At 44.4% G+C, this 17,367-nt stretch overlaps 1 protein-coding gene across 2 annotated transcripts in view; it reads right to left on the bottom strand.

The window, feature by feature from the left end:
* LOC147449251 (D-lactate dehydrogenase [cytochrome], mitochondrial-like) overlaps positions 1 to 17,367 on the bottom strand; it is a 154,309-nt gene that overhangs the window by 51,289 nt on the left and 85,653 nt on the right. For both annotated transcript variants that reach the window (XM_086521766.1, XM_086521767.1), the window contains 6 exons: positions 1,566 to 1,658; positions 1,361 to 1,475; positions 1,175 to 1,235; positions 968 to 1,004; positions 768 to 829; positions 57 to 153 (listed from right to left, as the gene is read on the bottom strand). In XM_086521766.1, coding sequence (XP_086377892.1) covers positions 57 to 153; positions 768 to 829; positions 968 to 1,004; positions 1,175 to 1,235; positions 1,361 to 1,475; positions 1,566 to 1,658 — 465 coding nt within the window. The remainder of the gene's footprint in view (positions 1 to 56; positions 154 to 767; positions 830 to 967; positions 1,005 to 1,174; positions 1,236 to 1,360; positions 1,476 to 1,565; positions 1,659 to 17,367) is intronic.

Here is a 17,367-nt window from a genome sequence, read left to right as displayed (position 1 = left end):
GACAATCAGTAAGAATTCAAGAAAAGATGAAGAAAGAAGTTATATGGAAAACATACAACTGATGCTTCTGGGATTTTCTGAAGTCGTAAAGTCACTTCTGTTATGACACCAAGTGTCCCTTCACTTCCAATCATGAGTCTCGTCATATCATACCTTCATTGCAACCATACTTCAGTGAATAAACAACCCCTTGACAATCATACCAGTCCTGCTAGTGTTCCATGTGGCATTGATTGACTCTTCACATATTTAATCCAGGTTTAAAAACTGTTGGGCATGAATCTTTAGGTGACAAAGCATTCTAAAAAAGAACAGTAGATGGCTTGCAATGTTGTAGCTTGCAAAAAAATTTGAAAGATGGCAAGAGTAATGCCTGAACTTCAAAACTGAAACAAAAATTAGCTTGCCAAAAACAATCGGTTCCAGTAACCAGAGGAGACAAGTATAAAACGGACTAAAGAGACTGGTCTTCGGTAACAAAACAACTTCCAACATGCACTATTAAAGAAGTGTAGCACAAAAGAATGTGGAGCAGAGTACTCCTCTTCTTTTAACAGAAAATCGAGAATCAAGGTTAAATATCTGAATTGCTGATCAACATAAAACCACCACGGAATCCAGACACCCTGTCTGTGCACACTACACTGACTCAAAAAGCAAGCGTAAAGTTGTTATGTGCTTTTTCTAGGCGTAGAAACACGGAATTCAAAACATAATATTGTAAACACTTATATAGAGAAAATAAGTAAGAACTGCCTTATACAAACCCTGCAGCACTTTTACGAGCTCGATTTGCAGTTTTAATAACATCTCCATTGGCAAGTACAGCCTACATCATAAGGTTTAAAAAAATTAAACAGTGAAAATGATTTTGTTGTTAATAGATACCCTTAGCAGTAATTTATTTCTAACAGACATCGACTGATAGAAACACGACTACTAAGCTATAGGGGTCGAAATGTCGAACCTTCAAAGAGAGAACATTATCCTTCATTGTACCGTATCTGTGCAAAAAGTTCAATTGTCAGAAGAAGACTTCGTCAGGAAAGAAAGGTTTTTATTTTTTCTGTTGTGTGTGTGTGAGTGTGTTCGCCGGGGTCGGTGTGTGGGGGGGGATTTTAACCAACAGTTGCCGAAACGTCAATGCCAAATTTGCTTTAACAATGAAACTTACCTGACAGCAAGAGAGCCTGAGCAACGTGTTGCACACATTCCTCCAATAGAAGCCCCAGGACCTGTTGATATAAAAGATTATCAGAAGTACTGTGTCTGAAAATCAGCTTAGTACGAAGAGAATGCCAGTTTCCATCTCCTTCGCTTGGTTTTGGTTATTGAATCAAAAATTAAAGAAAGGATATACCTGGGTCAAGCGGGAAAAACAATCCATGCGGTTTCAAATATTCATTCAACTCAATCCACCCAAGTCCAGGCTCCACAACAACATCCATATCTTCAATATGAAGAGCCTTGACAGCCTAAGCAGGCGGGAGAAGCAGTAAAGGACTCCCACAGTCTTCTGCCACTCATTACAGTACCAAAAATGCTTTATGAATCAAGGTGCTTACCTTCATCAAACTCATGTCAATGCTTACACCGCTCAAGGGAGTTAATGTTTGACCTTCAATAGAAGTAGCTCCACCATAAGGTACAATAGGAATCTACATAAGAAATACCAGTATATGATTCTTCTGGGAGCCTAAGATTTTTGTATGTTGTAAACTTCATGACAGCAACAAATTGAGAACAGTAAATTGAGAGCTAGTAGCACAGCATACAGTCCCGGACAAACTTACTACAAGAACCGTTTGTAGCATCTCTATTTGATGATTAATTGATGACTTGTTTTTCTTCCTTCTTATGTTGACTCCAGGAAGTTACTTATGGCAAAGTAGAGTCAAACTTTCATAATATATTAGACGCGGAAGAGTTTTTCTCAGCCAAAACATTTCAGGTCACTATTCATCCGCACAAATCTGCGAGCTCATTAAATAGTGATGAGATAAACTAAGATACTTCAAACTAAAGAAGATAAGACAGGAGCAGAAGATATGGCGACAGACACAAAAGGAGAGAATGTAGCCAAAAAGTGTGAACAGTGCTATTGGTGCAGTGGGTTGCCTATTTGCAATGTCTTAACTCTCATACACAAGCCAAACCGACACACTTGAACAACAGCAAAGTATATCAAGACAATTGAGCACACCAACTTGATCGAACCACAGAGAAACTCTGAATACACAAAGCACATAGAACGCACCGACCTTGAACAATCAACGAAGTAAACAAAGCACACAGAGACAAAGAAAAGAGCCCACAGTACTACACAATGCCAAAGACCTCAAGAACACCCAAGATCCGTCCTGCAATGACTGGTTGGCAGAGCACATAGCTCCAGACGAAGGACCGGAGTGCAAATGCATGGGGGATGTAGAGGCTCCAACGTGCAAGGAATCAATGCAGATAGTTGCAGACTCTGACCTCACATTCCAATACTCACAATACTCAGATGGTGATAAAACGCTGGGAGAATGACACTGATGACTTTCCCACTCTGGGTAGTCCTAGATATAACAATACAAAATACCTAGCCCCAGTGGTCTAGCAAGCTGAACCATCCGCTACTAAATGAAAGCTGGTTATCTGGTTCCCATAATTACTTTTGTGTATTGTGGTCCATAGGGCTACAATGTTTCACAGCCTGGAGCACCTTTCCAACTGGACTCTCGTGCAATTACTCTCCAATTGCCTTTCTGAAACGAGCACGCGAAGAAGATCTCCCGGCTACACGGACCGCCTACAAACACTCGTACGAACCACCCGACCATAGCCATCATCCGGTGGCACCCCTGTGTTGGGCCAGCATCCAAGGACGTAGGTGTGCACCTATAAGACCGAGCGTCCCATACCATCCAGTCTCACCTCCTCGAGGTGGTGAGACCGGCTACAAACACACATCGGACGAACCACCCGACCATAGCCACCATCCGGTAGCACCTCCCTGTTGGGCCAACGTCTGACGACGTAGGTGTGCACCTGTACGACCGAGCGTCCCACACCACCCGGTCTCGCCTCCTCGAGGTGACATCGCGCACTCCTAGCCTCATGGGCCAACCACTGGCACTCGGACAATGAGGGTCGATAACTACAATCTACAAATGAGGCCTTGGCCTCCCTTTTATAAAAGTGGCCGGCCACACTGGCCGGGTTCACACTACATCCGCCCTGACATTGGACGCGCATCTCGACAATGTCTTAGACCATATCCCCTCTCCTATGAGTGTGGCTTCCATTATCAAGGAGTACAGTCACGTCCTAACCATTCATCTTCCCAAAGAAACGAAGAAGATCATGCTTATCAAACACTTTGGTGCTAAAAGTACAATTAGTGCATTAACTATGTGCTAGGTGATGAATTTTACCTTGAATAACATCAGAGGAGAGGGGATCCAGTCTAAAACACCGTCGAGATGGGCGTCCAATGTCCAGGTGAACGTAGTGTGAACCCGGCCAGTGTGGCCGACCACTTTGGCCCGGTTCACACTACGTCTGCCCGAACACTGGGCGCCCATCACGACAGTGTCATACACCGGATCCCCTCTCTTGTGGGTGGGACATAACACTTTTCCTGCTTAAACTCCTTTCCACTAGTCCCTTTTAAGTGCCCTCTGCCCACAATGTGAGCCCACTGACACATTATTGTAGCTAGCTATAGAATCCTTATTGCTTGCCAGTAAACTACTCACCCTCATGGTCAGTGGTTTAGTGTTAGAGGGAGTACAAACTAAGGTTCGACCCTTCAGAGGGTTGAGGGAGTTGGCATGGTCTCTGCCGACAAGGAAACTGCTGATCAACATTGGCCAAGGGGGCTGATGTACCATGTGCTCCTGAGAAGTGTGAGGGTGGAAAGCAATTGCAAGCTGAGCCCACCATGCACACACTGAGTCGAGCTACACACAAAGATCTTCCATCTTGTTGTTTTGCAGCACAATGTGAGCCCTAAACTGCTATAGTTCGGTCCCTAGAAATCTGTCTGGTCAGTCTACCATGGTTTGAGCAAGGTGGATTCCATGCACCATAGGCTCCGAGCTCTCAATACTGCCACACAAGAGGGAACTTATGCTATGTGATTGTCGTTCTGAGTAGCATTAGGGGGTTGGACCCGGGAGCATTGGTGAGTCCGTCGCCAAAAAAGATAGTGGTATCAGTTGTGTCTGTAGTAGTGAGTGAGAACCACAAGGCAATGGTGGATGCTATCATGATTGAATCAAAAGGAAGAATTGAGCATAACTTTACCTCCATAGTCATGGTTGCAGTGTGGGTATGATAGAGACTTCAATGGCTGCCTAAGAGCTGGGTGGCGTAGTACAGTACGAGACCACCTATGCAAAGATTAGTCTAGGGGCAAATGAGATGTGTGTACAAAGCAGATTTGCCATCTTTATCGAGATGTCTGTGTGTGTGTGAGTGTGTACAAAGCAGATGTGCGAAATGCCTATACTTGCCTCTTCTAACTTAGCCTCCAATGGGCTGTTTTGAACAAAGGACAATTCCTCATGTGTGTGTGTGATCGCCTTGTGTGTGTGCGCGCGCGCGTGACCTCGCGACCTCCTACCCCTACATGCTTTCTCCAGATCTATCCCTCCTGCTCCTACTCAAGCCCTCGTCACCAACGTTGGCGTTTCAATATCTACTGGCAACTCTGTTCCAGCGCGTGTGTGTGTGTCGCTTGCACAACTCGTTGTGCACCCGCTGCACACACACACACACACACACACACACACACACACACAGAGTGTGTGTGTGTGTGTGTCTCTCAAATGACTGAGTTGTTTTCTACTCGCGCTATGTTACGGCACAATGACGAGAGGAAATTGGCCAAATGGCAAACTCGAGCTCGTCAACACGCTTTTGCAGATAATAGGTGTGCTTCTAAACAAATTTTAGAGCATTTGCATCACTCCAAGTGGTCCCAATCTATACTTAGAGTTAAATTACCGTCAGGGGAGTGCATATCCACTTTCCGAGAGCTAGCACTAGCCCTAAACTCTCATTATGGCAAGCTTTTTGAGGCCCCTTCTTCTCCCACGAGAGAAGTTTGCCAAGCGTGTCACAAGTTCCTATCGCATGTTACTCCCATTTTTTCGATCCGGCAGGCTCAAGACTTGGAAGCTGTTTTCATTGAGTCGGAATTGTATGCCAGCTTGCTTGATTTGGGTCGACGGAGAGCTCCTAGTAAGCATGGTCTCTCAGTGGAATTCTTATGGTCTTTTTGGGATTATTTCCAGTTGCCTCTATTGTTGATGATGAATACAGCTTGGGAACAGCAGGAACTGCCCTCCTCTTGGAAAGAAAGATTGCTCAAGCTGATACCTAAGCATGCATTGTGTGAAGAATTCCCTCATTGGCGGCCTATTACTATAAGGTGCAACGGAATAAATGTTGTTTTTCTCAAGATTAGTGATCTATATTTGCTCAAGGTTCCTTTTAGTTCTTAGGGAAGGAGAGAGCCTTCCGTCTTTATAGAGTGCTATGATCACAAACAAAGTGAATGGACATTGTGCGTGCAAATGTATGAGACTGAGAGATAGAGAGAGAAAAGAGATACGACACCAGAGACGTTGTAAAACCCTCCTCTGAAGGCCCCACTCTCGTCGGCGAGAGTGGTCTAACTTTGATTGCACAAAGTGGCACAATGCGTATGCAATGGACTGATGCAACTTGGACTATGCCGATGACGACGACGGTGATGACGACGACGACTTGATGGCTGAAATCTAAAATCTTCTAACCGCTGAATTTTGGGACTGTTTCGGTGGCTGAAAATGACTGTTGGCTGCGTTTCTATGGGCTGAAATGTCTGCTGCCCTGCTGTAGGCTGAAAACCTGTGTTTTTAACTGCTGAAATTCTGCATTTTTGTCTGCTGAGTTCTGGGCTGAAAAACGCCAATGATGGCTGCAACGTTTTTGGTCGAAAAACGCTAGGGCATGTGAGGGGAGTGGGGTTGCCGGTCCTAGGGGAAAACGCAAGGAAAGGAGTGCTTGATGGCGATGGTCTGTGGGGGAAAACGCCAAGGATGGCTAGAGAGTTGCGATCCAAAAAACGCTAGGGTGCTCGGAGGGTACTGCTAAGAAGTTGCCTGTTGAGCGGGAAGCTCCTGCTACCTCTTCTGCCAAAAAAGTGATAACTTGGGTTTTCTTATATATTAACTTAGCGAAATTGCCCTACCTACTTTTGTTGGAAAGTCGCTTAAAAATAATAAGTGAAAATAACCCAAAAATAGGAAAAATAGGCTAAATTAATTGGAAAATTCCCCTGACTGAATCTGATGGATTCTGAAGAGAATACTGATGATCATGTTGTGTGCAACCGGAGGATATGCATCTATGCTAAGTGACTGGGCATGCACGGTCTACGAATAGACTCACAAAAGTGTCAGATCACTGCTAATCTAGACTGACTTGACCTTGTTATGTTGTAGCTTGTCCACGGACACGTAGGGTTGGATGTGTCACATGACATCCCCTCCTTTTCAAAGTGAGGTACTGGTACCGAACTGTATGGAGTCGAAGGAGATCGCCAATAGCATCCGGAATCCTGGAAGGGACTCTTCGCCGGCCCACTCTAATGTGTGGATCCTGCGGTACTTGAACTTCATAAAGGTCTGCAACGCTTGCTTCTTTGGGCCGCGCCGAAAGCGACACAAAGTCTTCTGAATCTCCTTCCTTGCGTCAACTTCGTCTAGAGTCCTCCTCCTTCCGTCTTCAAGAATCTCCATGGCTGAAAATTCCTGAAACCATCTCCAACACAAAACCATGAACATACCCATTCCATGTAAAGTGAAGGAAAAAATTCTTGTCTTCTCTAAAGACTGTGGATGCAATGTAGATGAACATAGAGACGGAGAGACAAACCCTCCATCAAACACATGGGAACAATAAGATCGAATCGTTTCTGTTTGATCGAAATCAATCAATTGTGGCAAATCACAATGGAAATGCCCATGCTTGGTGCTCATACTATCATGTGCTCGTTCAGAAACTGTGTCATGCCAAGGAAGAGACATGGAATGTGACTTCCTTACATCCATACTTTTCAGCTTTTCATGAACAATCCGCATACATTCCTGCTCATCCATGAGAGAAACGTGCTCAACATACAATATGTCATACCTAGGAAAAGGGATCACATAACGATGCTGACTAAAATACAGGAAACGATCACAAATGAGACATTTGAACAATGCGTGCGTATCAATCACGCGAACACATAATACTTCCTATGAGGGCTCTTTGGACCAAGGCTCGAGAGCCAAGATCGGTGTGTCCTGAATGATCGAATCATCCTGTGAGAGTTCTTTCGACCTCGACTCGAAAGCCAAGATCGGATCTTCGTGATTGATCGAATCTGTAACAATGTTAGCTTCGCTAGAAAAAGCATCCACTAACACATCATCCTTGTGAACAATCGCATCATCTTCATGCAATTCATCATGCTTGTCTTTATCATCCAAATCATAATGCAAATCATTATCATTCAAATCATCATGCTTCTCATAATCATGCAAATTCTGTGTGTCATGCTGTGGAGAAAAAGAGACTGAGAGAGTCTCCTTCTCCTGAATCCTTTTAACCTTTCCCGCATATTAGCAATGAGAGATGGAGAATGAGCAATGTCCTCTCCATGAATGACAATAGGAGAATCACTGTCGGCATTGAGAGTTATAGTGTTAGTCGCAAATTTCACGAGAGCGTCATTATCACGAAACCATCGAATGCCCAAAATCATATCACATCCTGAGAGAGGAGAAACAACAAATCTTCTAGTGAAGGCAGTCTGTTGAATTGCAAACAACACATCAAGACATTCCTCTGTGATGAGAGCTTCCATACCGAGACGAAAGCCAGAGACTTCGATAGGAGATCTCGGACTAACTTTGAGGCGGGCTTTCTCAACAAGAGAGAAACTGAACACATCATGCATACTACCTGGGTCAAACAATATGACAAAACGGTGCCCCGACATACGACCATAACATTTAATGAGAAACTCATCAATGGGAGGGTCCTGAGAAACTGTGGGCACAATAGTGTTATCATTCATTGCATTGACAAATGTAGTGGGTACTGTGGGTTCTTTAGATTCATTCGATTCAAGCTTAGGACATGTTTGTTTTATGTGACTCTTAATGTGACGATGAAAACAACGACCTTCCTTAGAATAAGTGCTTTGTTCTTCCGACGTGATGTATCCTCCTACAATTGCTTATGCTACCTTTTCATTTGGAGTAAGCTTAGGTTTAGCAATTGTGTTAGCCTTACCCTTAGATTCATTGGTAGAAATCTTTGATGAGAGACTGTTGAAAGATTGAGTAGAAGAGTTATCATTCTTACCGTTCGGAGGGTTCTGAGAAGTCTGCGAGGTACTTGTGGAAGTCTTGTTCTCCTTAGGCTTTACCTTGTTATGCTTCATCTCTTGTGCGAGAGCAATCCCTACCGCCTTGTTGAGATCGATTGGATCGAGTACCTCGACATCGTACTTGATATACTCGTCCAATCCAAAGAGAAAAGCCTCTTTGCGCTCATCATCCGATTTCCGTAATTGAGTGCCTAGCTACAAAACACGATTAGAAAAAGACATGACTGGCATACCATTTTGCTTGAGAGAGCGCCAATCGTCTTGCAATCGTGCGAGGTACTGAGGTGGCATAAACCGCGCCTTGAGCTTATCTTGGAAATCAACCCAACTAAAGAGGGACATGAAATCGTCGGTTGCCTCTAGGTGCGCAGCTAGCTGTGCCTCCTGCCATGCGTGGTACCAATTGATCGCATCACCGCCAAGGTACATAGCTGTCGTCAAAACTTTGCTATTTCCTGTTTTCTTAGTTGTCGTAAAATAAGCATTAAATTGATGCAACCAAGAACGAATAACCCTAGCATCCATCTTACTATCATACTTACTGAAAGTCAACATTTCGGTGATTGGGTTGTTGGAATCCGCATCGTAGCTTGTATCACTTGAGGAACTCCCACGATCTTTGGGTGGTTCAATCTTCGAGGCTAGTACTTGGGCAAGCAATTCTTGAGTGCGTAGCTCCCTTTGAGCTTCACGCACGGCCTCCAAGGCCGCGGCTCGTGCTGCCGCTTCCTCCTTTCTTAGTTCTTTTCTTTCTTTTCTTGCGTCGCGCTCGCGTTCGAAAGCAAGGCGCTTGTCTTCTTGTTGTGCGGCAAGTCGGGCGTTTCTTTCGTCGCGCTCGCGGTCCTTGGCTGCTTGCTCACGGTCTTTAACTGCTTGTTCTGTCGCAATTCTTGCAATTCTGTCGTCGCGCTCACGATCCCGAGCTTCTTGTAGTTCTGCTTTGCTTGCGAGTTGTGCCAATGCCACTCAATTCGTTTCTTGTTGTTGTGCCATCATGTCCAACATCGACTTGACCATCATCTCCATAGGAGTTAGGACAACTCGTGGCGTAGATGGCGAAGGGGGAGGGTTGAGAAAAATCTCCTGGTGAGGAAAATCCTTCGTCGCCTCTCTCATGCTCATCACTTGAATGCGAAGTATCCATTCCGCTTCGGGTGACAACCATGCACTAGGATCTTTGGTTCTTAAGTTCGCGAAGAGCTAGGTTCTTGAGGGTCTTGAGGTTCTTGAGGGTCTTGAGGGTCTTGATGTTCTTGAGGTTCTTGAGGTTTTCTTTTGCTTGCAAATCGCGTTGGAGAAGGATCTTCTCTTCACCCAAGTTCTACTCCTTTCTGTGGGCGCACCCCTTGGCGGCCTTGCGCTCACACCAAGGTTGCTTTTTCCCATCTCACGTCGATTGGCCGGCCGCTAAGTGCACGGTCCGCTCTCAATGAGTGAAAAGAGACACAAGGGGAAACTGGACAAGCCCTTCTTTCTTGGGATTCTTGGCACTCTTCAACAAAACACGATTAGGAATCGCCACACCCAAGTAAACTTGGGTTCGTGCGACCACAACAAGCAAAAAATTCTCGTGGTTCTTGTGGTTCTTTCCTTGAGTAATCCAGAACACTTCCAAAGCTCTGATACCAATGTAAGGTGCAGCGGAATGAATGTTGTTTTTCTCAAGATTAGTGATCTATATTTGCTCAAGGTTCCTTTTAGTTCTTAGGGAAGGAGTGAGCCTTCTGTCTTTATAGAGAGTGTTATGATCACGAACAAAGTGAATGGACACTGTGCGTGCAAATGTATGAGACTGAGAGATAGAGAGAGAAGAGAGATACGACACCAGAGACGTTGTAAAACCCTCCTCCGAAGGCCCCACTCTCGTTGGTGGGAGTGGTCTAACTTTGACTGCACAAAGTGGTACAATGCGTCTGCAATGGACTGATGCAACTTGGACTATGCCGATGACGACGACGGTTATGACGACGACGACTTGATGGCTAAAATCTAAGATCTTCTAACTGCTGAATTTTGGGACTGTTTCGGTGGCTGAAAATGACTGTGTTGGCTGCGTTTCTATGGGCTGAAATGGGGGATTCTTCTGCAACCAATGGGGATGAATCTGCTGCCCTGCTGTAGGCTGAAAACCTGCGTTTTTGACTGCTGAAATTCTGCGTTTTTGTCTCCTCAACTCAGGTCTAACATGCACAAAAGCTTCACAACCAAAAATGCGTAAGTGATCATATGAAGCAGGCTTGCCATACCAAACCTCTTCAGGGATGTCACCTTTCAAAGACATGTGAGGGGATCGATTGCATGTATGCACTGCAGTTTTCAAAGCTTCTCCCCAAAATCCATGAGAGAGATTAGCTGTGGACAGCATGCATCTCACCCTCTCACAAAGTGTCCTATTGAATCTTTCAGCCACACCATTAGAAGAGGGGCTGTATGGCACAGTAAGCTCCCTCTTAATGCCCAAATTTTCACAAAACTTGTTAAATTCAGCACTTGTGTACTCCCCGCCATTGTCTATACGCAAGCATTTTAGCTTTCTACCTGTTTGGGTGGTCACAAATGCATGAAATCTCTTAAACGCAACAGAGGCTGCATCCTTAGACTTAAGCAAATAAACCCAAATTTTCCTAGAATGATCATCAACAAAGGAGACAAAATAACATGCACCACCCATAGACTTGGTAGGCATGCTACATACATCGGAATGTACAAGGTCAAGCACACAAGATTTACGAGAGACACCAGAGTAATAAGAACGCTTTACTTGCTTGCCATATTGACATCCATTACAAAAGTCAAGCTTTGTGCCTTTAGCATCAAGCTTGTTCAAAGTACAAAGCTTAGAAAGACCCTTTTGGCTCATATGGCCAAGCCTCTTGTGCCACAACTCCATGTGAGAGTTAATCTCAGCCAATGCAATAAACTTGCCCAACACGGCCTTTCCATGCATGCAGTAAAGTGTCCCTTTCTTTGTGCCCTTTACAATCAGCCTTGAGCCTTTGGTCATTTTCCATGACCCTCTCTCAAACAAGATGCTATAACCATGCATATCCATATGACCAACAGAAAGCAGACACTTCTTGATTCCCGGCACATATCGAACATCATGCAAGACAAGCTCATTTGTGCCATCTATGGAGAGATGCACGGTGCCAATACCCTCAATGGAACATGCATGATTGTTTCCAAGGTATACATGGCCACGCTTGCCTGCATCAAAAGTAGAGAAACACTCCTTGATAGGAGTCACATGAAATGAAGCACAATCCAAGTCTGGGACAATGCATCATTGATAGTCAATAAAGCATCAATAAGATCACTCTTGGTGATCTACATGTCCTGTGAATGAACATTTAGAGAGGCATCAAAGTCATAAGCATCATCATCTGACAAAGTGACACACAAGATGTCCTCTACATCTGACAGCTCCTCAATCACGACACTAGAAGCCACATTAGCCTTCTCTTTGTCCTTTGAGCTATCTTGTGCATCTGCCTTGACTTCCTTCTTCTCTTTCTTTTTGTCTCCGCTATCCTTTTTTCCTTTCTAACTCAGCTTTATAGTACCTGCAATCGGGTTTCTTGTGACCTTTCCTGCCACATTGATAGCAAGTCACATCACCCTTGCCTTTGCTTGCATTTCCCCTTTCTTTACTCTTACTCTTACTCCTTTGTGCATAAGCATTCTTCTTTTCTGTCCTACCCCTAACACCATCAAAGGTCAAATTGGGATTATTGGACAACGAAACCACCAAAGTTTCCCATGACTCAAGTAAGGTCATAAGCAAGAAGATAGCTTTCATAAGCAAGAAGATAGCTTTCAGCTTATCATCAAAAGGGGACAAGCCAGAATCCTGTAACTGCGACAAAGTACCTGCGAACAATGACAAGTGCTCTGCCGTGCTCTTGGACTCATCTAGTTGTATGCCGACAAGTTTTCGCATCAAGTGCACCTGGTTGACAGGCGGCGTATTTTCATACCTTCCCTTTAACTTCTCCCACACATCAAAAGCAGTCGTGAGACCTTTCACATCAATGACGGTCTCATCTGTCATGGCCATTTTAATGTATGTAACGGCTTTCCTGTTCATGCTAACCCATGCTTCATCTGTCATATTTTGTGGCTTCACCTGTTCAAGTGCCCCTTCGCAATCCTTAAGAAATAGGATTCCTTGAATCCTGTCTTTCCAAAGATCAAAACCTGTACCATCAAACCTTCTAATCTCGAAGAGGTTCTTCACATCCAAAGAAGATGAGGCCATAGTTGCACGAAATAAGAGGGATAATATGCTGAATTTTTGGGCAAAATACGCAAAAATCGGAGTATAGTCTCACAGAGATGTGCAGTACAACTCCAAATGGTCACAGGAGCAATTTGGGGCAAAATAGGATGTTTTGGACACAAAATTCGATTTCTGAAATTTATACGCAGGAAATTTCAACGAGCGAATTTGCGCTCGAAAACAACGAATTTAGTTGTTTTTAGCCTCAGAAGACATACATAAGTCTAATACACAGCCTTTAGAAGCATGTAAGCGCAGAAGCCCCAATTTGTAGCATCAAAATTGCATGAAATTGAGCCACAAATGGTCATACATCAACAAAATTTGTCAAATGTGCGTAGATTGCATCAATTTGCACTTTCCCGAATGTAATCGCACCATAAAACACTTGCAAAAACCTGTGTAAATCTAAAATTTGCTTAAAACACCTGTTTTCGGACTTATTTTTCGGCAATTTCAGGGTTTTCGGGTAGCGAGGACTTGGCAAAAGTATTCCCACACCTTAATACATCATTTGCAAAACCTGTATTTTCGCTGTCATAACCTGTAATTTCCTGTTTTTGACCTAATTTCAGTCTGTTTTAGGTCAATTTGGGTTGCCGGGAGCTCTCTAGTATCCGGGGACGAGTCCTTTGGCGACGAAATTGCAAAATCTCACGATAAAGTTGACCTTCTTGGCTGAAATTCAGCGTTTGCAGGTTTGGGGGCAAACCCTAATCGGGCTCTGATACCAGTTGATGAGCACGCGGCGGTGTGTGCAAGTGAAAGAGCACGCGAGGAAGTGCAGTGTGTGTGCAGAGAGGGGAGGCGAAGAGCAACAGGAGAGGAACCACTAGCAGAAGAAGAGGGAGAGAGAGAGAGAGAGAGAGAGAGAGAGAGAGAGAGAGAGAGAGCTCACGTTTTTGGGAAAAACTCAATAATTGAGTTTTGGATTTTCCCACTTTTATTATAAGTGACCTTTAAAAAATGTGTCCAGGTTCAATATGAACTTAGACAAAGTATAAAAATGTACAAAAAGGGGTTATTTAGGCCTTTAACCCAACGAGTCACTTAATAAATAAGTGAAAAAGGTCAAAAATAGGAAAAATAAGTCTAATGCACTGGGAAATGCTCTTGATGGATTCTGATGGGAATACTCATGATCATGCTATGTGCAACCGGAGGATATGCATCTACTCTAAGTGTCTCGACATGCACGGCCTGCGAACAAGCTCACAAAAGTGCCAGATCACTTCCTATTCTAGACTGACTTGAATGAACTGAACCCTGGTCGTACTGTAGCTTGTCCACGGACACATAGGGTTGGATGTGTCACGTGACAATGGATGTGTCACGTGACATCCCCTCCGTTTCAAAGTGAGATACTGGTACCGAACTTTAAGGCGTCGAGGGAGATCGCCAATAGCATCCGGAATCCTGGAAAGGACTCTTCGCCGGCCCACTCTGATGCATGGGTCATGCGATACTTGAACTTCATAAAGGTCTGCAACGCTTGCTCCTTTGGGCCGCGCCGAAAGTGACACAAAGTCTTCTTCAATGCTTCCACTTCGTCGAGTCATGCGTCTACCTTCTTCAAGAATCTCCATGGCTGAAAATTCCTGAAACCACTTCCAGCACAAAAACATGAACATACCCATTCCATATAAAGTGACTGGAAAAAATATCGTCTTCCTCAAAGACTATGCATGCAATGTAGATGAACAAATAGACGGAGTGCCAAACTGTTCACCACACACATGCAAACAATGACATCGAATCTTGTTGTTCTGATCTAAATCAATCAACTGTGGCAAAACACAATGGAAATGCCTATGCTTGGTGCTCATACTCTCTTGTGCTCTTTCTAGGATTGTGTCATGCCGGAAGAGACATGGAATGTGACTTCCTTGAATGCATACTTTTCAGCTTTTCATGAATAATCCGCATACATCCGTGCTCATTCATGAGTGAAAGTGCTCAACGTACAATATGGCATGCCTAGGGAAAGAGATCACATAAAAACTTGACTAAAATACAAAAAACGATCACGAATGACACACTCGAACAATGCGTGTTGACTAATCATGCGAACACAGTACTTCCTGTAAGGGTTCTTTGGACCTAGGCTCAAGAGCCAAAATCGGTTCTTCATGAGGGGGTTCTTTGGACCTAGGCTCGAGAGCCAAGATCGGTTCTTCTTGAGGGGGTTCTTTGGACCTAGCCTCAACAGCCAAGATCGGTTCTTCGTGATTGATCGAATCTGCAATGAGGTTAGCTTCACTAGAGAAAGTATCAACATCATCCTTGTGAACAAACACATCATCTTCATGCAAATCATCATGCTTGTGAGTAATCACATCTTGATGATGCTCATCATCATGCTTGTCATTATCATGCTTATCATAATCATTCAAATCATCATGCTTATCATCATGCAAATTATGTGTCATGCTTTGGAGAAGAAGAGACTAAAAGAGTCTCCTTTTCCCGAATCTCTTCAATCTGTGCCTGCACTTGAGAAAAGAGTCGCAACATCTCTTTCTATGTTCGGCTGCCAAGCGCGCTTGCTCACGCTCACGCCCCAAGTCGGCATTTCTTTCTACGTCTCTTTCTGCTTTTCTTACTTTGGCTTCCAGGCGGTACTTACACTCTATGGCTGCCACTGTTTCTTTGTAGTCACGATCTATGGCTGCCCTTCTTTCTTCGTGTACAAATGCGTTAACTCCTCCATAGGAGTTAGTGCAATCCTTGTCGTAGATGGGGAAGGGGGAGGGTCAAAAAAACCTCCCGGTGGGGAAAATTCTTCTTCGCCTCTCTCATGCTCATCACCTCCAGGCGAAGTATCCATTCCGCTTCGAGTGATGACCATCTATTGCAGTCTTGGGTTCTTGTGGATTCTTGTGGTCTTTGGTTCTTAAGTTCACGAGGAACTTTGGTTCTTGGGGGTCTTGAGGTTCTTGAGGTTCTTGAGGTTCTTCTTTAGCTTGCAATCTGTGTTAGAGAAGGATCTTCTCTTCACCTGAGTTCTGCTCCTTTCTGCGGGCACAACCCTTGGCGGCCTTGCGCTCACACCAAGGTTTCTTTTTCCCACCTCACGTCGATTGGTCGGCCGCTAAGTGCACAGTCCGCTCTCAATGAGAGAAAAGAGGCACAAGGGGAGGCTGGACAAGCGCTTCTTTCTTGGGTTCCCTATCACTCTTCAAAACACGATTAGGAATCGACACGCCCAAGTGAACTTGGGTTCATGCGACCTCAACAAGCAAAAAAAAATTATGTTGTTCTTGTGGTCCTTTCCTTGAGTGATACAGAACACTGCCAAAGCTCTGATACCAATGTAAGGTGCAGCCGCCAGCGGAATGTGAATGTTGAACTTTGCTCAAGACGAGTGTTCCGAGCTGTGCTCAAGGTTCCTTGTTCTTATGGAAGGGAGACCCTTCCGTTCTTTAATGAGAGAGTGCAATGGACACAAACAAAATAAATGGACATTGTGCGTGAAGGTGCATGAGACTGAGAGATAGAGAGAATAGAATAGGACACCAGTGACGTTGTAAAACCCTCCTCCAAGGGCCCCACTCTCGATGGCGAGAGTGGTCTACTATTGATTGCACAATCTAATACAATGATGCTGATGCAAATCTAATGGCTATGTCAAGGTCGACGGTGATGACGACGAGGACAAGACTATGGCTGAAAACTAAATCTGACGGCTGAAAATCGATGGATTTGATGGCTGTTTTGGACGGCTATCGATGGTTGAAATCGCTGTCCAAATGGCGCTGAAATCGCTGGCTAAGGGTTGCTCAGAACATTGATTATAAGTTGTTGAAACACTGGTATGCTGAGGCTAGCAACGTTGATTTTCTGAGGCTGAAAACGCTGGTTTTCTGAAGCTGAAAACGCCAAGCTTGCTGGTCCTGAAAAACGCCAGGTTTATGGGGCTGAAAACACTAGCTTTGCTGAGCCGAAAACGTTGGAGTGATGGCCTTCAAAACGCTGGGGTGCTAGGGGTTCTAATGCTGAAAACGATGAGTCTTCAAGGCTGGAAAACACTATGCTTCTATGGGAAATCTTGCTTGAGAAGGTGCTCCAGAGGGCCTGCTGCACTGGGTGCCTGTTGCTCTCCTTCCTCCTCCTGCCAGAAATGCTAGTGCTAGGGTTTCCTTATATATTAATATAGGCAAATTGCCCTACCCAGTTTCCAACAAAAGTCACTTAATAAATAAGTGAAAAATGTCAAAAATAGGAAAAATAAGTCTAATGCACTGGAAAATGCTCTTGATGGATTCTGATGGGAATATTGATGATCATGCTGTGTGCAGTCGAAGGATATGCATCTACTGTAAGTGTCTGGACATGCACGACCTGCGAACAAACTCACAAAAGTGTCAGATCACTTCCTATTCTAGACTGACTTGACTGAACTGAACCCTAGTCATGTTGTAGCTTGTCCACGGACACATAGGGTTGGATGTGTCACGTGACATCGGATGTGTCACGTGACAGGCCTGCTCTTGTAATGGAATTACGTATTCCTGTACAAGAGCTTATGGATCCTGTTGCTCAATATGCCCTTAATGCGGTGATTCTCTTCTTCCCGTGTAAAATGCCTACTGCTCAAGATGTAGGCCAATGGGTTGATTTTCTGCTCAAACGGTAAGCAATCTGGGGGGTTTACTTTGGCGCAAGAGGATTT

This window comes from Adiantum capillus-veneris, chromosome 10, assembly GCF_014529385.1.
Source record: "Adiantum capillus-veneris isolate H3 chromosome 10, ASM1452938v2, whole genome shotgun sequence".
Taxonomy (NCBI): Eukaryota; Viridiplantae; Streptophyta; class Polypodiopsida; order Polypodiales; family Pteridaceae; genus Adiantum; species Adiantum capillus-veneris.
This window is presented reverse-complemented; position numbering and strand designations above follow the sequence as displayed.